The following is a 21,302-nucleotide window of genomic DNA, read 5'->3' as shown; positions in this document are numbered from 1 at the left end:
TATTATTATTATTATTATAAGATTCACTGTAATTAATAGTCATAATCATATTGTGGTACAATAATTTTATTTAAAATTTTCACTTTTAATCATATACATGTATATCATTTCACAAGACCTAATCGGTCATTTCAATTTTTTTTTTTTTAGAAATTTCAACAAGAATGTATAAATTAAATATTACTTTTTATATAATTTAATTTTTTAATAATAATTTATATATAAAAAATATTTTTGTGAAATATTTTTTATTATTTAATTATAATATTAAATTAATAGTATATATATATATATTTTTTTATATTTTAATAATATTATCAATCTAAAAAAAATTATTTTTCTTAAAAATAATTTAATTTCTCTTCATCATGATTTTTTTTTTCTATTAACTCATTATTTAAATACCCAAATGTTAAAAGATCTAAAAAAAAATATTTTTCGGATAATATTTTCCATAAAAGCAAACAAAGGAGAAGACGTATATCTATAATGATATTGATAGAAATAGACTGTTATTAAAATTATAATAATTTTAATAAAATTTTTATTTTTTTATAATTCATACATACGCACACTCTATATTTAATATAAAATCTCAAAAGACCAGCCTCTAAGCATGCTCGATTCACTCACAAACTTAAATTAAGGGCACGTTAAAACACTCAGTTCTCCCTTATTTTCACTCAAACACATTTTTTTTTATCTATAAATAAAACACATGCATACACGGACAGTAACATCAAGGATAATATCATTAATGACAGAGTGTATAGGTATTTAATGAATTCATTGATCGTTACATTTAAAAAAAAAATTAAATTCTAACCTTCTTTTTTTAAGTCTAATAAGAAGAGAGGATAATCAATTAAAATAAAAAATATATGTATGCTTTATAAAAAAAAAAATGAAAACATATGCTCGAATTGGAGACAAATATGTATGTATCATGCAACTCATACTTATATTTTATTTTATTTACAGTAATGATTAAAAAATATATTAAAAAAAAAAAAGAAAAACAAGGATTCTTTTAGAAATGCATCAATTAATTTATATAATTCTTAATTTTAATTTAAAAATCACTTAATTACACTTACTATACTGCACCAAACAAATGAAATCATTCGTTTATTAATATCAATTCTAAATTTTATCTTTTAAATTTAAAAATCCTTACTTAGACTTAATTCACCATAGACTCAAAATACAAATATATGCGACTTATGGTGAGTTTCACTATATATCTCGTGTCTTGAGTTCATAACAGACCAAAAATCCTATGCTACAACATAGATTTTGTAGATTTTAAGGTAGTAAATTTCACTATTAATACACAAAATTCATTATTGTACATCCAAAAGAAACTGATAATGGAGACAACAAGGCAAAAGTATATTGATAATGGCACAGTAAAAAATTAATGAAGCGCCTTGTTTGTGGTGGTTGATACGCGGATAACGGCCTAATATGTGCTCTGGCACAAAATCATGCCGTGTTAGGATTCCAACAATTGGAAGCCTCTGCAATAGAGAAAACGAATGAAGAAAATCATCTCTTCTGCATCAGCATATTCACAGATTTTAATAATAAAAAAGAAGCCCATTTGAGGGTTTTTCAAATAATTGAATAAGAAATTAGTGCAGTGGAATCGAGCTAAAACGATCAAATCCGATTCTGATTATGTGCATTTCTTGAAAAATTATTCTATGCACCGGAGACACTGTGCCCCCCCCACGAGCCGGCACATTGTAATGGGAGCATATAATAATTTGTCTTAGTAAACAAGATTTTAAATAATGATGGTATTGGAATCCAAAACTGTGATGGAATCAGTCTGAAACATTGGATAGTTAATAACCTGAAACCTTGGCAACAGGAAATTGAGATATATATATATATATATATATATATATATATATATATATATATATATATATATATATATATATAAACTGGGTGAGTCTTACGCCTGGTGCTTTTGGATCCACACAGAAGTGTCTGAGGCCAATCTCCCGGAAGGGAACAGCAGCTTTAGCTAGAGACATAGTTTGATGATGCCTGAGCTCCACCCCAGTGTATGGAGAACACACAGGATCAAATCCTCGAGCTTCACCCCCTTGCCTGAGCTTGCCTTTGCGAAATCATGTGCTTTAAACGTCCTCATGATATTTGATCCTGTCATTACCCTCTCTTTAGTGAACTTCTTCCCTTTGAAGCACAAGCAGATGATACCTTAAAACAAGCCCACACAACTCTGGAGCATCTGTGTAAGGTGGCACATCAATCACAGAGAATCCATTATGTCCTGTTTTTTTCAAAGCACGTAACATGTTCCCTAAATTGTTCCCTAAATTTTCTACCCCAGAAAATGAAATTAACAGGCCAGATACAACGTCACTTGCAACTAAATGCCTCATGTATGGTTCTGCGTGCATTTCCATGTAAGGTAATCCTTTCAGCTTCACAATTTGATCAGGAACACCCTTGTTGAATCTGTCTGCTATTTTTGAAATGAGGAGAACTAGCATCACCGATGGAAGCATCAACAGATCATTAGTAAGTTCAAGAAGTATGACACACACAGAAACTGTCATCCTCATGGTGCCGCCAAGGAAAGAGGCTGCTCCAAGTAGGGCAAAGGGACTAACATCAAGACAAGAGAGGGGACCAAGCAGGTTTCCAACAAGTCGACCGTAAGAGGCCCCAGCAAGAATGACAGGGATGAAAAGTCCAGAAGGAATTGCGATGCTGTAAGTTATTATGCCAAGGACGCAAGTATCAACAAAGAAAACAAGAAGGGTGATGAGCTTAAATTTCTTTTTAGTGCTAGATGTTAACAAGTTGTGAAAAGCATCATCATTGGTGTTGAAAAAAAGGGAAGCAAGGTCATTGTAGTGGTTTGGTGGAGACTGGAAAGTATTGTAGTATCCATAATGACCTTCAGTGGGGCATAGATCTGACAGGTGAGGGGGACAGGGAATGCACGGTGCAAGCCATGGGTGGCCGTAAGAACAACATGAGGTCAAAAAGGAAATGATGATGACAAGCAGGATCTTGAATGAAGGACCTCTCCTGTAAGTCACTCAAAAAATCAACACCAGCAAAATTAGAATGAATTTTGCATATTCAGACATCTATTCATACAAGCACTTGGAATAATACTCTGACAATCTTGATGATGCTTACTAACAAGATGGTATAGTTAGCAAAACACTCTTCAAAGAAGAAACTTCTTGGGACATAGCCATTGATGATGCTGTAACTGCGAAGGATCTTGTCATTCCAATAATTGTAAAGGCTTCCCAAAATTCCCCCTAATACTCCTAGGAATACAACTGCCAGAAAATCAAGTATGCTGTATGTAGCTTTTGTTGAGCTTACATCAAAGATGATCAGACCTCCTTGCCCAAATAGCCCACATCTTCCAGTCCAGCAAAATTCTATGAAGCCTCTTAACACCAGTGAGCACCATAGGTCCTTCCTTACCAACAACAAATCCAGCAGCAACTCCAAAAATCTGAGAAGTTCAATATTAGTATGAAATTTATTTTCCAACTAAGCTCCACTCATTTATAATCCAGGGACTATATCTTGATCTCTCCAACTCATGTCAACAATTAATAAATTATCAGATCCTTTTAGATCTAGTTAAAAAGAGCAATAAAGGCATCGAGGAAAAACATGACACCCCACTAAAAATAATTAGCTATATCCACAAAGACAAAAGATAGTAAAAGATGTCACTGGATGACAGGAAATGCTCAGCTTGTCAACAAAAGAGACAGCACCAAAATTGTTTTCACCTTTTAATCCTTGGTTATGTTTCCGATGGCCATGGAAATAAGATAAAAAAAAAAAAAATGAAGAATATGGTTGTTTGTTTCACATTGTGTATTCCATGATGCAGTATATTCACTTCCAATTGTCTGAACTATATTGAAGAAACTAGTTTTGGGCTCACCTTTACAAAAAGAGTACTAGGAGCTAATATAGATGGAGCATCTACGCCATTCAGGTATGCTTTAACCTCTGGAATGCATGAACCTGCTGCTGCAGGAGCAACGTAAGCACAAAGGGCTGCAGCAGCAATGGCTAGAATTATGTTACAACCAGCATGTGATGTAAATGCCAGATAATACCTGCACTGGAGTAACAATCATTCACAGATACTTCAAAGTTTTGTATTTGGTTGCGAGGTGATTCACGAAGTATAAAGTTGTTTCATGGAGAAATAGAGCCAATTGGACAATGAGAATGCTGATTATAATCTAACAACAAAGCAATGAGCAAAAAAGCAGAAAATTCAAGCATAAAACTTTAACTTTGTTGGGCAATTTAAATAAAAGACAAATTACATGTGGCAGATAGTCAAAAAACAATAAAAAAGGTAATCCAGATCCAAGAGACACTGGATAATCATGATGGTTTTCTTGAGACTTCAAACCAAAATTAGAATTGGCTCCATAAAAGAACAAGCATTATCTCTACTGAGTGCAATATAATGACATACAAGACTGCTTAATAAGGTGCATTTAAGTGTGACTACATTAGATAACCAAGATTATGCAAAGGAGGTAATACTCTGACTTACTTGTTCTTAAGCATAAGACTTTTAGTCAAGAGAAGTTTGATACCAGCTATATTTGCAACAGCAATGTTATTGAAAAAGCCAACAAGCCCTGTTCCTAACCCAATAGGAAAGGCAAATGTTCACTTGATAAAAATGTACTGATATATTTCAACCTTCTTTCTAGACCTCCAGTCTTGTTTAAAAAGTTCATTCTCAACAATCCTGCAAAAAATCACCGAATTAACTCCTGAACTTCCCTCAAATGTTAGACAATTTAATTTCAAATTATCAAACACATAATGAATTCATTCGAAACCCACTAAAACCAGTAGGATAACATCTCAGAAATCAATCAAAACAACAATACAGGATATTCCAATTCTTTTTCTAGTGAAAATAAACAAACGAAAATACAAAGAGAAGAGCAATAAAAAAGGACAGCTTGAAAAATAAAATAATACTAATAAAGATAAGAAAAGTACTCATAATCCAGGCTCTCAATGGCACAAACATTGGCAATGGCAATCTGGGAGGTATTATTTTTCCTGTTCCTGAGAAGGAGTGGCTCTCTGATTGAACTAAATGCATTATCCTCTGTGGCTCTTCCAAATGATCCCTTTCTCTCTATATCACTTCCCTCTCTTGAATAACCCATCTTCACCTCCATTCCTCTCTTATAGACATGTATAATGAATATAAAAGCTTCCCAGCAATCTCTCTCTTACCTTTGTCTCCTAAAGCATCTGTTTTCTCTCTCTCTCTCTCTCTAGTCTAATCAATCTAAATATATGGAAGACAACAATAATTACCTATTTTCCTTAATATAGCCTTAATATTTATCTCCTCAAATATTGTCAAAGTATTTAGTATTTAGAGCAATCTGAAAAATAAATTAAAAAAGAAAACTTTATTTTTGAAGAAGATGACCTTAGCATCGTAAAAGAAAGTTATTTTTATTTTTTAAATTATCAAGCATTTATATATATATATAATATAAATAAAATTATTAATTTAATATTTTAGTTTAATAATAAAAAAAATATTTTAATTAAAAATTATTTTTTATATATAAATTATTTTTTATATGTTTTTAAATAATTCTAAATATTCAACTTTTTATTATAAATTTGGAAATATTTAGATAAATTTATTTCGTTGTATTTTTTTTTTTTTTTTATAAAAAAGACAGATCAGTTGTTTGTTATTAAGAAAATAAGTTTTATATTGTTAAAAAAACAAATTCACCAATCTGGAAAAAAATATCGGATTAATATATATATATATATATAATTGAAATATATTTCAAAGAGTTTGACATGTGATATTTTATTTCAGTATTATCACGTGACTTACATGTGGTATTCTCTTTTATAGTATTATTATGTGATATTTTTTATTATATATAAGTTATAAATTATTTAATAATTATTTTATTAATATTATTATTAATATATATTAATTACATATATTTATATTTATATTAGATATGGATAGATTTTAATTATTTATAATATGAAATTTTTATTAAAAAATTTGAGAGATAAAAGTATAAAAATAAAATTTGGAATAATTAATAAAAAATTTAAAACATTACACTATTTTTATATATTAAAATTAAAAAATATATACATATAAATTTAAATTACTTATAGCCACATACATTAACATGAGCAATTCCCTAGTAATTTAATGTTAAATTAAGATATACAAAAGATGATTAAAGATGTAGATAAATTTAGATAAACCCTATTAATAAATATTAAAATCCTATTAATTATATTTATTTAGAAAATTTATAATTTGGTCCTTGAGTTTTATCCTATACTATACTTTAGTTTTAAATTTAAAAAAATTAATTATTTAGTCCATTTAATTTCAATATATAAAACAATTTAACCCCTATAATTTTAATATTTATAATAGTTATATCCATTAACAAAATGACTAAATTATTTTATATATTAAAATTATATGGATCAAAATATAATATAGTATAAAATTTAAAGACTAAATAATTAATTTTTAAAAATTTAAGAATTAAAATATAATATAATATAAAATTTAAGAACTAAATAATTAATTATTAAAATTTAAAATTTAAAATATAATATAATTATAAATTTTCCTTTTCTAATTTATGGGTAGACTCTGTATTGGGCTGGATCTTTTGAGCTTCTTGTTTCTTCTTATGTGCTGTATTTTACGCCCATAATTTGTATTTTCATGCTTATTTTGAACCTACTCATCATCATTATCCTATGCAAAATTTATTGAGAATTAAATTGAATTTTTTTATTATAAATATTTTTTTTCGAAATTGAACATAGAAAATTCTTCGTGGCAAGATTATATAGCATATAAATATAGAAAAAATATTAAAAAAATTGGAGAATCTATATAATGATCTAAAGCAACTAAGCATGGAGAATCTTATTAGCTTGTAATTTTATGGTGTAAATATTATATTTAATTATTTAATTTTATGAGTATTTTTATAAAAATTATTAAATTTTATTTTTTAATGAAATTATTTAAAATTTAAATTAATTGTAATAAAAAATTAAAAATTTTAAAATTAATTTATAAATTATTTTATAAATAAAATTATTTTATTTTATTATTATTTTTTTAAAAATAATATATAAAACACATCTATTTATACCCTTATTATTAAATTTATTCTCTTTATTTATAAAATAATTAATATTTCAACAAATTAAATTTAAAAACTTTTAATCTCTCATAATTTTTATAAAATAAAATTAAAATTTTATAAAAACACTCACATGGTTAAAGTGGCTGCATTTAGTAAGTAACCCACTGCATTGTATAAAATCATAATTTTATAATATAACTTCTCCTAAAAAAAGGCCACACCAGTAACACGTGCCCAAAAGCCACGTCAGCTGTAGACCATTTCTCTTAAAACCCGCATGCGAGCAAATCATTAAATTTTTTTTTCTTTTTTTAAATAATTTAAAATAATTTTAATTAGTTAATATTTAATTTATTAAACTCATTTTTACATTAAATACATTTTAATTAATTATTTGATATTGGGCGACCAGCGACAGGTGTCTTCTTACTCGGATTCTGATTCTCGTATTCCGATTCTCCGCGTCCCAAATCGTTGCTTCCTCATTGGGTCCTTCCCTGAGTTCGCTCCTTCCCTCTTCCTCTGAAAACGCCCTGTCGTTTTCAATCAAAATCTCCAACTACACCACTTAAATTCCCCTCCTTTCTCTCTCTCTTCCCATTTACACACATGTCTGTTTGTTTGTGGTTGGTGACGTGATTCCAAATTCTTGATCCTTTGATTTTGATGTTGATCCTATCTGCTGCTTGTCTAGTCTCTCTTTCTCTTTCACTCTTTAATCGAAATCCCTGGCTTTCTTCTTTCTTTCTTTTTTTCCTCTCTCTCTTGTGTTGGGTTTTCACAGATGGGACTAATGATCCATTGCCGCTGATCCTGGAGATCTAAATTTCTTTATTTGGATTCTTTTTTATTTTAATTTGTTTTTCTACAATTTTTTTTGCCTTGTTTTTATGCCCAGGCGCTTAAAATCTTGGATTTTTTGGACTTTTCATGTCGTTGATTTGATTCTTGGTGTTGGGTTCTCTCATTTCTGTTAGTGGTATCAAATCCACTTGAAAGTTTCTTTTTTGGCGCGGGGTTGGTGATCAATACATTTTACTAATTAATTTTGCATTAAAGCGTCCCAATTTTGCATGAGAGGAAGTGGTTGCAGCTATTAGAATTGAATACCAATAAGAGTTTAGGAGATTTGTTTAATTGAATGAAGTGAGATACAAAAGGGAAAAAAAATGGCAAGACATAGAGGAGACAAGGAAGATGGATTAGATAGGCACATGGGTTTGCTAAAACTAGTGCAAATATTATCTTTTTTGGTTGTTTTTGTGGCTGGTATAATTTTGGGTTTAGCAACAAGTTCTCACATCAATCAGTACTTCACTTCACAAGCTCGCCTATTCTTCACGAACAACATAGCATCAACAACAATCACAGGTGGTAATTGCACAATTTTGAGACCTTGTAAGAGGATTGATTGCTTTGGTATGGATACGTTTCTTCATCCAAAGAACTTGACTCATAGCATGAATGATGAGGAGCTTTTTTGGAGGGCTTCTTTGATGCCAACTAAGAAAGGGTATCCCTTTGATAGATTGCCTAAAGTAGCTTTCATGTTTTTGACGAGAGGGCCTTTGCCTATGTTGCCATTGTGGGAGAGGTTCTTTAGAGGTCATGAGAAGTATTTCTCTATCTATATCCATACACCTCAGGACTATGTGCTCAATGTTTCAAGGGATTCTCCATTCTACAGAAGGCAAATACCGAGTCAGGTATGAACTGCAGCTGGCTGTTTTAAGCGTTTGGTTTCTGATTATTCTCGTTGATGCTGATACTTTTTGAGTTATAAGCATTTTGGCTTTGTGTGGGTTATTATTAGGATTGACATGTTATAGCCAGGCGGCAGATTTGATTCTTTCTAGGTTGAGTTGGGTTAGTTTCATACTAATGTTAATAGGCTAGCAATTAATATCAATTTACAGCTGCAAGAAACATCAATAAGCAGAAAAATTATTAAGTGGAGTATAAGCTCCTTAAAATAATATACTTTTATTAGAAATCATTAAATTTGCGGGGAGAGAATTGGACAATAGAAGTTTGCTTATATGTTCATGAAATTGAATGATGCTATTTTGGAGATTGTCTTCTTAAGTTTAGCTAATCCAAATCACAGCCAGGAAAAGCCCCTAGGCATTTAAGACGTTATGCACTTGCTAGATGTAGGGAGAGATCCATTGACATTATGAGTAGAGCTAACATTACTACACAAATTTGAAACCATGGATATACTAGAATTGATTGCTATCCTTGTTTGTCAAGATGGAGCGCCTATATATTTCCTTGCCAAGATTGAGAAGCAATGGTGAAGCTGAAATTTTTGAAAATAGTGTAGGGTCTAGTCTATTGAAGTCTTTGAATTATAATTGCAAGGGTGAAGGTTCAGGTCTTCAATAGCCATCTCATGTGATAGTGCTGAAGAGGGGGATTGTCTCTATTGTTTTCCCTTCTAGATTGGTGCACCCTGCTTTGGATGGACCATTCAGTTAACCTGAAGTAGTTCAATGTTGAGGCTTACTTGAATTTAGTAGAGAGTGTGTTTAAATTTTTTTTTTGGGAATGTTCTTTATTCATTTTTCTTGTTTGATAATTGTTTCTGATGAGAACTTCAATAGCTTGATAATGTAAGGTTATGAAGAAATGGTCATATCTATCAATCAAAGTTGTGTAAAAACTTATTTTTACAGATTCTAATGAATTCCTTGTCATCTCTTTGTTACCACACATAAGATATATATGTGCATATCCATGTAAGTGCATATATATTTTCATATATGATATTGGTTGTGTAAACAATTGTGTAAAGTTTAACAAGTACAACCGACTTTTTATGCCCATTTTTGGTAAAAGTATGATCATCATTTCTTCCAGTTCTGCCATTTGATACTTTAATGAGATGTTTGATGGAGTACAGCTCCTCGAAATAACTGCCCCTGTTTCTTTATCTTCATGTGGGAGCAAGCTTTGCCTTAATGGGATGTACTCCCTTGAGAGAATCTTTGGACTTTTTCCACATCACATATGAAATGAGATATCTGACCCTATTCCGCATAAATGTCTTTAACAAAATACATTTCATTTGAAGTAGCATGGAGCAAATACATGTTAACAAGACAACATAACTATTAGCCAACCATCACCCAAGGTCGTTGAAGATCAATTGTCCATCTCCAAAAAACCCCAAGTAAAAGATTGTCTGGAGTTGTCTCAGCCTTCCAGTGACCACTTTCACATGAATCAAATAGAGACTTTTAGTGTGCAGGCCCTTTCACTGTGGGATACGCTTGTATACTGTGTCAAACATGACTGATTGCCAACATTTATTAATTAATTTTTTAATTTATGTTAACAATAAGACGTATGAGAAAAATGGTCTGTTGCATGAAGAATGTAGTGGCTATTAGTAATATTTTTGAGACGAATTTCTTTAGTGACTGAAACTTCTTGTTCGTGATGGAAAATTATGTTACAAGCAGAAATTGTTGGGACTTGTTGCATTTTAGCTTTCTGTTGTGTGCAAAAGAGCATTGCCTTATTTTGTCGGGCTAAAGCTCTGCCTTCCAACTTTTTCTCGACACTTAATTACTGTTGAATGTTGATTGCATTCTGTATTTCCTTATGAACCATTTTATTTTCCATCTCCAGAATGTTGAGTGGGGAACAGTTTCACTGGTTGATGCTGAGAAGCGCCTTCTAGCCAATGCCCTGCTGGATTTCTCAAATGAGCGGTTTGTTCTTCTCTCTGAGAGCTGCATACCAATCTACAATTTCCCTATTGTCTACAAGTATCTCATTCATTCTGAATATAGCTTTGTTGAGTCATATGATGATCCCTCTCGTTATGGTCGTGGCCGCTACAACCGAAAAATGCTTCCTGATATTAAGCTCTTTCAGTGGAGGAAAGGGTCTCAGTGGTTTGAGATCCAACGGGCTTTGGCTGTTCATATAGTCTCAGACACGAAGTACTATTCTGTCTTCAAGAAATATTGTAAGCCTGCCTGCTATCCCGATGAGCATTACATTCCAACTTATCTGAACATGTTCCATGGTTCGCTTAATGCTAATCGCACAGTAACTTGGGTTGATTGGTCGCTGGGGGGACCCCATCCAGCAACATATAACGGAATTAACGTTACAGAGAGTTTAATACAGTCTGTTCGGAATAATGGAACAGAATGTTCATACAATTCAGCGATGACATCTGTTTGTTACCTCTTTGCTCGGAAGTTTCATCCAAGTGCTCTGGAGTCCTTGCTTAACCTCACCTCAACAGTAATGGAATTTTGATTACTCATTTTCTTTTCTTGGCAGAGATATGACATCATTTCTGTAGTGCCCCTAGACATTGGCTGGCGGCTCTCATAACAATTTTGTTTAGGCACAATTGTACAGTTGATTTTTATAGGTCATTGGGATTGTTGATCATTAAGGGAATCGCTATTTGTTGATCTAATTTTGAGAGCATTAGCTAGCCTTTTGAGAAGCAGCAACTCAGAGAGCTTATGTCAATGATTACTGAGTTCATTTTGGTTGATGATCAGGCAGTTGGGGGCTCTTAAATCTGTGTTTGTTATGAGGAAAGTTTTACAGATTGCTTGCTAGCGTATACTGTGCTAATAACAAGTCCAAAAGCCTTGTAAAGGTTATTAGTTATGATTTTTTTATTCCAGCACTGTAGTCAAAATCAATTTTCTGATATGGGAACATTATGGCAAACCTCAAGGAGATTTCAGTGATATACACTTTGAGGAAATTTGCAAGGCTTGGACCTTAATGATGCGAGAAATATTTTTCAATATGGTAATCCAATTAACTAGATCTACTGAGCTTAAATAAAATTTAATATGAATTTGCCATTGAAGTCAAGTGGTATCCTGGGGAATGTGGTTTGGTGCTATTAAATTAACTATAGTATTCTGAAACTGAGATTAACAAATACTTTTAAAATAATGAAATTAATTTAATAATGCCAAACATTCAATGGTTTCGTTCTTCTGATTGCAGAGTAAACACAGGTTATAACAATAGAAACTGTTCTGTCCTACAAATTAGATTGATAATGGCTAACATGTCCTCTGATACTTGACCATGTCAGTTGGTACAACCAAAACATCTTAACTGGGGTACTAATAAATAAAAATAATCACCTTGAAAATGGGTGGGTCAACCAAATACATCAAGTCCATCATGTCTTATGGGATAAGGCATAGCATTAAAGTGTAAATGGCGCACTTCTACCTTCGTGAAACTTGGAAAAGAGAGCAGGATTTTGCTACAATATCATAAAAATTGGATTGCATTTTGTTTCATTTCATTGACTTGTAGAAACATCAATGTCGCAAACACTAAAGAGTACAGTTTCATACCTCAAATTACAACATAATCAACTATCTAATCTTGTTCCAAGGATCCTACATTTCCTCGTCCAAGCAAGAATAGTGAAATTATATAAAGAAAATCACCTGTTAAAATATACTAAAATATCAAGGTCATTGGTGGCAAGAAAAGTATCTACAAACTTACAAAGACAATTGCATATTGGAGCCTCAATATTTGGTGTGCAAAGAAATTTTTTGTCATTAAAATTTATGTATCAATGACAAATAAGAAGTGTAGAAGTACAAAAATAGTTGATCTCTTGTATAGGATGGATGTGCAAGATATATATGTCAGATTCTCAGAAAGTGGTATCCAGAATGCTAGACGGTACCTTATTCTTGCACTTCAGTGATATGAAGCCAACTCAAGACGCACTGCATATAATAATGATCAAGTAATTTCCTTTCTCAAATGAAAAAAGAAAAAAAATCAGCACATAAGAGAGCAGAAAGTTCTATCACATTAACTTTGCATGGAAGAATCAAGCTGCTGCTCGCTGGTGGTTCTCTTGCCATTCAAGGGGCCCTGATGATTGCTGTCCTGCCATTTCTGAGGGTCCATTTGGCTGCTGTCCTCCCATAGGTTCAAACTAGAACACAAATGAAAAATTACAAGTCAGGAACCAATGGTAATTCATTAGATATTATGGTTCATAGAACCATAACTGAAATGAAAAATAAAAAGAACAAACATAAATTTACTCTTAAAATAAACATCATTCATTGTACACTACGACATACCCCACAATCCTCTCAACTGAAGAAAACTGTAACTGAAAATGCATATTAGAGTTCTCCACCAATAGCTACATAAAGCTCTTCATTCAGTATAGATATTGTGAAATACTAATAACTAACAAGAGCATCACATCTTTCAAACCTGTACTTTATTAATGAGCTGAAGACGAGCAAATATCCAAATTTTGGAAAGAGGGAAGTTTAAACAGTGATATCGAGATAGAAAATTTTCTGGCACTATTGGGATAAAGACTTAGTTGAGTTGAGTATTGAGCCACTGCCAAAGACTTTCAAATTGCTATAATACAGCAACTGATTTTGGATGGGTGGGTTGCCTCTATACCATCTTTCTATAAAAAAAATATGCTATACCTTTCTTTAGCCATAGAATTTCGGTCTACCAACTTCTTTAGATATATGAACTGTTGCCAGTTCTTACAATCTTCTTTTGTCACTTATGTCCTATTGTTATCTTCTTTTTTTGGTTGTTTTTTTGGGGGGGAGGGGCGGCTTTGAAAAGACCTAAATTAAAACGGTAATCGGTATACATTGACAGACTGAGTGCGAAATAGAGATTAGAGGACCTGCAACTTCTCTCTGGTTGTTATCTATTTCCAATTACAGTTCCATATCTCTTTTTCAGCTGAAGCAAATACTTCAAGATAGCAACAAACATAATAAATAATAGTAGTTTAAAAAAAAAAACACTTCATTTGATCTTTCTCCTTTAGTTCCAATATCCTATATTGCTTTGACAGTTCATCACCCTCGAAAGCTTCATGGATGCAAAATGCAGGAGAAATGGGTGTAAGCCAGGAAGAGAAAACTCAACTCAACTCAATTAAGCCTTTATCCCAAAAATTTGGAGTCGGCTATATGGATTCGCTTTTTCCACTCTGAACGATTTTGGGTTAAATCCTCAGAATTGTGTAATGCTTCTAAGTCATGCTGTACTACTCTCCTCCAAGTCAATTTAGGTCTACCCCTTTTTTTCTTTCTATCCTCTAGCCTAATGTGCTCTACTTGTCTAACTGGAGCCTCCGTATGTCTACGCTTCACATGACCAAACCACCTCAATCTCCCTTCTCTCAACTTATCTTCAATTGGCACCACTCCTACCTTTTCTCTAATACTTTCATTACGGACTTTATCTAGTCTAGTATGGCCACTCATCCACCTTAACATTCTCATCTCTGCAACTCTTATCTTAGATGCGTAGGACTCTTTCAGTGCCCAACACTCACTACCATATAGCATAGCCGGTCGTATGGCTGTACGGTAAAATTTTCCTTTTAATTTATTGGGAATCTTACGATCACATAAAACTCCCGTGGCACGTCTACACTTCAACCATCCAGCTTTAATCCTATGACTAACATCCTCCTCACATCCCCCATCTACTTGAAGGGCTGAGCCTAGATATTTAAAGTGATTACTTTGGGACAGTGCCACTCCATTCAAACTAACTCCTTCCCTATCACCAGTTTGGCCTTCACTGAACTTGCAATGCATGTATTCTGTCTTCGTTCTACTTAACTTAAAACCCTTTGACTCTAGAGTACTTCTCCAAAGTTCTAGCTTCCTATTGACTCCTTCTCGTGTCTCATCTATCAGAACAATATCATCCGCAAACATCATGCACCAAGGAATACTCTCTTGTATATGTTTCGTCAGTTCATCTAAAACTAATGTAAAAAGATAAGGGCTTATGGCTGATCCTTGGTGTAATCCAATTGAGATCGGAAAATCTCGTGTCCCCTCCGCACAATAGTAGTTGCTCCTTCATACATATCTTTCAATACTTGTATATACCTAATAGATACCCTCTTTTGTTCTAACGCATTCCATAAGACCTCTCTTGGAACACTATCATAAGCCTTCTCCAAATCAATAAAAACCATGTGTAGATCTTTCTTCCCATCTCTATATTTCTCCATCAAGCTTCTAATGAGAAAGATCGCTTCCATAGTTGAACGACCAGGCATGAAACCAAATTGATTGAGAGAGAGATAGAAGTATCATGACGTAATCGATGCTCCACAACTCTCTCCCACAACTTCATAGTATGACTCATGAGTTTAATTCCCCTATAGTTTGAGCAACTCTGTATGTCTCCCTTATTTTTAAAAATAGGTACTAAAATACTCTTCCTCCATTCATCAGGCATTTTCTTTGAGTTTAGAATCTTATTAAATAATTTAGTTAACCATGCCACTCCCATATCTCCCAAATACTTCCACACTTCAATTGGTATTTCATCTGTCCACAGCTTTACCTACTTTCATTCTCTTAAGTGCTTCCTTTACTTCTAAAGATCTAATCCTTCTAGTATAATTTACATTCTTTTCTATTGTTCTATAATCTATATTCACGCTATTTCCATTTTGACTATTATTAAAGAGATCATTAAAATAATTTCTCCATCTTTCTTTAATGTCCTCATCTTTCACCAACATTTTTCCTTCTTTATCCTTAATGCACCTAACTTGATTGAGATCTTGACATTTCCTTTCTCTACTCCTTGCTAATCTATAAATATCTTTCTCCCCTTCTTTAGTTCCAAGTTTCTCATATAACTTTTCAAAGGCCTGTGCTCTTGCTTGGCTAATCGCTTTTGCCTCTTTCTTTGCTATCTTGTACTGTTCATATGCCTCATTATTATCACATTTAGGTAATTTCTTATACCATTCCCTTTTTCTCTTCACTGCCTTTTGTACTTCCTCATTCCACCACCATCTCTCTTTTGAGGGTGGTCCATGTCCTTTAGACTCCCCAAGTACTTTTCTAGCTACTTCTCTAATCTTTGATGCCATCTGTATCCACATATCATTGGCCTCCATATCTAGCTTCCATAATTCGGACTCAAGAAGCTCATTTTTGAACTTCACTTGCTTTACTCCTTTGAACTCCCACCACTTTGTTCGAGCTACACTATTTCTTCTGACCTTACTTGAATTGTTCCTAAACTTGACATCCAAGACCACCAACCTATGTTGACTTGTTAAAGCTTCTCCTGGAATGACCTTGCAATCCTTGCATACAGCTCTATTTGTCTTCCTGGTTAAGAGGAAGTCGATTTGCTATGTTGCCCACTTTTGAAAGTCACTAAATGTGACTCTCTTTTTATAAAGTAGGTATTTGCTAGTATTAGGTCGTATGCCATAGCAAAATCCATGATGCTTTTGCCCTCCTCATTTCGACTGCCAAAACCAAAACCTCCATGAACATTCTCATAACATTGCCTATCACTTCCTACATGTCCATTCAAATCTCCACCAATGAAAACATTCTCTTCATTCGGTATGCTTTGCATTAAATCATCCATATCTTCCCAAAACCTTTGTTTACTCTCACTGTCTAGTCCTATTTGTGGGGCATAAGCACTAACTATATTTATTGTTTCTCCGTCTAGTACTAGCTTTACTAGTATAATTCTATCTCCTACTCTTTTCACCTTTCAATGTCCTGTCTATGATTATACCCATTCCGTTCTTGTTTCTCTCATTTCCTTTAAACCACAATTTGTACCCTGAATTACCCACTTCCTTACTTTTCTCTCCTACCCATTTAGTCTCCTGAATGCAAGCAATATTCACCATTCTCCTTTCCAAGGTATCCACAAGCTCCATTAATTTTCCTGTAAGTGATCCAACATTCCAAGTACCAACCCTGATCCTCCTATCCTGCTCCTTCCTAATTGGTCTCCTTCTATGATATCTTCTATTATTTTCTATGTCTATCTTGTGTTCTGTTCCACTATTTGTTCTATTATCTGTCTTATGGACTAACTTCTTTACCCACACCCGTCCATGATGTGGGAAGCCTGCTCATTTAACACCACACCGGCGCCAGATGGCGTCGCTTTCGTGAACGCCCTACACCCTTGCATATTTATCACTACAGTAGCGTCGTTAGTAGAGGATGCCCCAACGTTTATATCATTTGAATCCATATCATAGGGTGTGACGAAATTTTTACGCTGGTTGTCACCTACCGCAACCCTCCTCCTTTATCCAGGCTTGGGACCGGCTAAGCGCAAACTACTTAGGCGGAGAAAGTGCTAGAGAAAAAATAAAAAATGGAATTTCAAGCAACAAGCAGGTTTTTGGCATACCACATAATATACTGTCTACTTTATTCACTAACACAAGAACTCATAGAAATAATGCCAGGGAAACAGTTGTTAAAACTGAAACCTTAAGGGAAATGCAATTCTAAAGCAGCAATTTGGCTAAAATCAATCTTATCAAAAAAAAAAAAGAAGGCTAAAATCAAATTGTGGTTTTGTGGTCTCAGACTCGACACATAAATCCAACATGAATCCCGTCTAGTATCACTTAAAAGTAGAACCAAATGTGAGATTTTTTAAACCATCATCAGAACACTGGGCTTAAGTGCAATATTGAAATTTGATATTGATCAAGCTGCAGGGTAACAGGTGAAACCTTTTCAAAATAAAAATAACAAAAACTAAAAACAGCTACTTGCTTAAGAATAACGTCATTAGTTTGTTACTTGAAATTTTCAGATTTAAAAAATAAAGAAGATTAAAAAAAATTGTTACATCATTATCTCCAAAACAAAACAGAAAGGGAGAGGTATAGATTTGTTGACATGCATGCATAGCAAACAAATAATATTTTAAATTTGTGTAGGGCATCTTTGTCCTACCCAAAAATAACCATCCTCGTCATCTATAAATTTACAGATAAACTATTTTGGAGATATCTTTAGTCAATTAGTCTTGTTATTACTTTTAAAAGTATTTCTCAAGATGAAAAGTGCCAAGATTTTGATAGTCTCTAGATGATACCTGTCTTGACATTTGCATGGATTCAAATGGCTGATGTCTGGCTGTGTGTGTAGTTCCTGAGGGCTGCTGTTCTCCCATTTGAAAGGACCATGATCGCTGCTGTCCTCCTATTTGAGAGGACAGTGATGGCTGCTGTCCTCCTAATTGAGCATGCCATGAAGGATGCTGCCCTGCCATTTGATGAAGTCCAGGTGACTGCCGTCCTACAATGCTATGGGATGCTAACGGCTGCTGTTCTCCCATTTGAGAGGACAATGGTGGCTGCTGTCCTCCTAATTGAGCATGCCAAGAAGGCTGCTGACCCGCCATTTGATGAGGTCCAAATGATTGCTGTCCTGCAAAGCTATGGGATGTTAATGGCTGCTGTTCCCCACTTTGAGAGGATAATGGTGGCTGCTGTCCTCCAAATTGAGCATGCCAAGAAGGCTGCCCTGCCATTTGATGAGGTCCAGATGATTGCTGTCCTGCAATACTACTATGGGATACTAATGGCTGTTGTTCCCCCCTTTGAGAGGATAATGGCGGCTGTTGTCCTCCAAATTGAGCATGCCAAGAAGGCTGCCGGCCTGCCATTTGATGAGGTCCAGATGACTGCTGTCCTGAAATGCTATGGGATGCTAATGGCTGCTGTTCCCCCCTTTGAGAGGACAATGGCGGCTGCTGTCCTCCAAATTGAGCATGCCAAGAAGACTGCTGCCCTGCCATTTTTTGAGGTCCAGATGACTGCTGTCCTGCAGTGCTATGGGATGCTAACGGCTGCTGTTCCCCCCTTTGAGAGGACCATGATGACTGCTGTCCTCCTCTTTGAAAGGACCATGATGGCTGCTGTCCTGTTGGAGAAGACCACAATTGTTGCTGTCCTGCAATTTGATGAGGCCCTGATGGCTGCTGTCCTATCTGAGAGGACCATGATGGCTGCTGTCCTGCAGTATTATGGGAACCTAATGGTTGTGTTGATGGCGCTTGAGGTGATCCTGATACCATTTGACCTTCCATTTGCTGGCGACCAAATGGTTGCTGTCTTGCCATCTGAGGTTGACCTGATGGTGCTCGTGCAGGCAATGAAGATTGCTGCTCTCTTGCCATTTGAGAACCCCATGGCATTCGAGGTTGTCTTTGCACATGAGGGGGTCTAGACATGTTCCTCCACCTATTTTCATCAAAAACTCTCTGAATTTCTTGATTATGTCCAGCACTGGTATATGCCTCAGTTACAAATTCTTTTAACGTGGGAGGAACACCAACACAGTATCTCATCATTTGCTCCAGTATATTTGTGCTCATGTCAAATGCACCTGCTTCACATAGTCCTCTCACCACAACATCATAAACAGAGGGGTCTGGTTTTGGATCTCGCTCTCCCATTTTAGTCAAAATCTGTGCACACTCAACTGCCTTTCCATTCTTAATCAACTCACTAAACACCCTTGTCGCATAAGTTGCCACCACCCACAAATTTTCCTGTACCATTTTATATAACAACTTTAGAGCATCATCAATTCTCTCAACCTTCAGATAAGCATCGATCAGCATTCTATAACTTGTGACATCAGGGGACAAAGACTTGGATGATAGTTCTGTGAAGAATTTCTCAGCCTCTAATAACATCTCATTCTCACAAAACCTTATTATAATGTTATTATACCCTGCAACATCCATTTGAAAAGGTTTTGACCCAGGCTTTGTCCCTGCCTTCCTAAACATGTCCACTGCCTGAGCAAACTCCTGTTCTTTAAAACACTCATTCACCATGATATTAAAAGTTTCCGAATTAACACCTTGGTTGGTTGGTGGGGTATGGTTATCTAACATTAACTCAAATAAAGCTATAGCCGCCTCTTTTTTCCCATACCTGAGCAGAACCTCCAAGAGGGCATTTCCAGTTGGAGGTGCAATCTTCAATTTCCTATCCATAAATGACTTATAATTCTCCATAGCCTCCTTATCCTTCCCTTGCTTAAACCACCAATCCATAAATGTTGCATTAACTGTGCCATCATACCACAAACATCTCTCAGTCAACTCATTGAAAAACTCATTTGCCTTCTCCAAATTTCCCAAGTCAAGAAACGCTTTAATTATATTGTTAAAGACCAAAGAATCTGCCCCGTGACCTTTGTTCAACATCTCTCTCAACAAATCCACTGCTTCATCAACCCTCCCAGCATCAATCAACCCTTTAGTCAAATGCTTATAAGTTACATGCGATGGACTAAACGGAGCATTTGCAATTATATGCCTATAGATTTCAAGTGCCGTATCGACTCTCCCCTCATCACAATGTGCATTGATCAAATTATTATACGAAACAACATTAGGAACTATATCATGCTGTTCAAAAAAGTACTTAAATAGCGAAATTGCATCACTGTACCGTTTGGCTCGATACATAGCAGCGATGATCGCGTTGCAGGTGAACACAGTGGGACGAGTTCTGGTGTAGACGGCGTTGCGAGCGAGAAGGGAGGCGTTGTCGAGATCGAAGGCGCGAATGAGAGATTGCACTCGGTTATGAAGGTTCAGTCGCGGGCCTACTAATGCATTGGTAGAGTCCGGAAGACGAGGCGCGTTGGGGTCACGAGGCGGAGGGTTGGGATTGCGCTGAAGGGCGTGGAGTGGAGGTTCGATGCGGAGGCGACGCTTGCGTCTACGGCGTTCGGCAGCAGCTTCTTCGGCGGAGGAAAAGGCGTAGGTGCGGGATATAGGGAGGAGAGAAGATGAGGAGATGGGGTTGGATAACGATGAGATTGGGTCATTAGAGTCAAAAGTTTCGGAGGTGGTCGTCTTGGGAGAGAGTGTGAGGTAGTGGAGGGCTCGAATTAGAGGTTGACAGGACTTGGCGTTGGTGGCGGCGGTGGCAGTGGAGTGGCGGAGGAGGCGGTAGACTGACATCTTTGGGCCGTTGAACCTTTGTGTGAGTCTGAGAGGCAAGAGAAGTACAGTCGGAGAGAGCTTCAAGCCTTAAACCCTAAGAGGATTCAAATGGAAATGACCATAAAGTAATCTGATGAAAAAAAAATGTGATGTTTGTGGTTTTCTTTTTTTTTTTTTTAATTTATTTTTGACAAAATTACTTTTTAGTACCTATTTTTTACCTATAATTACAGTTGGGCCAAATTTTTACAAAATTTAACAATTTCATCATTTTGTATGTAA

General features: G+C 34.8%; 2 protein-coding genes and 1 pseudogene across 8 annotated transcripts; 1 reads left to right on the top strand and 2 right to left on the bottom strand.

The window, feature by feature from the left end:
• Positions 1 to 1,943: 1,943 nt before the first annotated feature.
• On the bottom strand, positions 1,944 to 3,281 carry LOC110652724 (chloride channel protein CLC-c-like; annotated as a pseudogene).
• A 4,390-nt stretch (positions 3,282 to 7,671) lies between these two features.
• LOC110650718 (glycosyltransferase BC10) lies at positions 7,672 to 11,901 on the top strand. Its single transcript, XM_058151181.1, has 2 exons — positions 7,672 to 8,932; positions 10,863 to 11,901. The coding sequence occupies exons 1-2, from the start codon at positions 8,396 to 8,398 to the stop codon at positions 11,502 to 11,504; spliced, it is 1,179 nt and encodes a 392-aa protein (XP_058007164.1). The 5' UTR covers positions 7,672 to 8,395; the 3' UTR covers positions 11,505 to 11,901.
• A 255-nt stretch (positions 11,902 to 12,156) lies between these two features.
• On the bottom strand, positions 12,157 to 21,125 carry LOC110650720 (pentatricopeptide repeat-containing protein At1g10270). Of its 7 annotated transcripts, none has more exons than XR_009150546.1 (4): positions 18,147 to 21,125; positions 12,928 to 13,185; positions 12,584 to 12,679; positions 12,157 to 12,465 (listed from the first exon to the last, which is right to left on the bottom strand). XR_009150546.1 is itself a non-coding variant. In XM_021805824.2 (3 exons), exons 1-2 carry the CDS (start codon positions 21,036 to 21,038, stop codon positions 13,078 to 13,080), a joined length of 3,000 nt encoding a protein of 999 aa, XP_021661516.2. In that variant the 5' UTR covers positions 21,039 to 21,125; the 3' UTR covers positions 12,498 to 12,970; positions 13,058 to 13,077. The 7 variants fall into 7 exon arrangements, 3 of the variants coding, with proteins under 3 accessions (XP_021661516.2, XP_021661517.2, XP_058007163.1); XR_002494037.2 differs by lacking the exon at positions 12,157 to 12,465 and having other exon boundaries at positions 12,498 to 12,679; positions 12,928 to 12,970; positions 13,058 to 13,185; XR_002494038.2 differs by lacking the exon at positions 12,157 to 12,465 and having other exon boundaries at positions 12,498 to 12,679; positions 12,928 to 12,970; positions 13,064 to 13,185.
• Between the last annotated feature and the right edge of the window lie 177 nt (positions 21,126 to 21,302).

Source organism: Hevea brasiliensis, chromosome 8 (genome assembly GCF_030052815.1).
Source record: "Hevea brasiliensis isolate MT/VB/25A 57/8 chromosome 8, ASM3005281v1, whole genome shotgun sequence".
Classification (NCBI taxonomy): Eukaryota; Viridiplantae; Streptophyta; class Magnoliopsida; order Malpighiales; family Euphorbiaceae; genus Hevea; species Hevea brasiliensis.
Note: the sequence above shows the minus strand (reverse complement) of the source record. Positions and strands in the feature narration are given on the sequence as shown.

Excerpts from the sequence above, each read along its gene's own strand:
- LOC110650718 (XM_058151181.1), top strand. The coding sequence starts at position 8,396 with ATGGCAAGACATAGAGGAGACAAGGAAGATGGATTAGATAGGCACATG. Across the intron at positions 8,933-10,862 it reads GAAGGCAAATACCGAGTCAG|AATGTTGAGTGGGGAACAGT; the intron begins GTATGAACTGCA and ends TTCCATCTCCAG.
- LOC110650720 (XM_058151180.1), bottom strand. The coding sequence starts at position 21,038 with ATGTCAGTCTACCGCCTCCTCCGCCACTCCACTGCCACCGCCGCCACC. Across the intron at positions 13,186-18,146 it reads CCATGCAAATGTCAAGACAG|TTTGAACCTATGGGAGGACA; the intron begins GTATCATCTAGA and ends TTTGTGTTCTAG.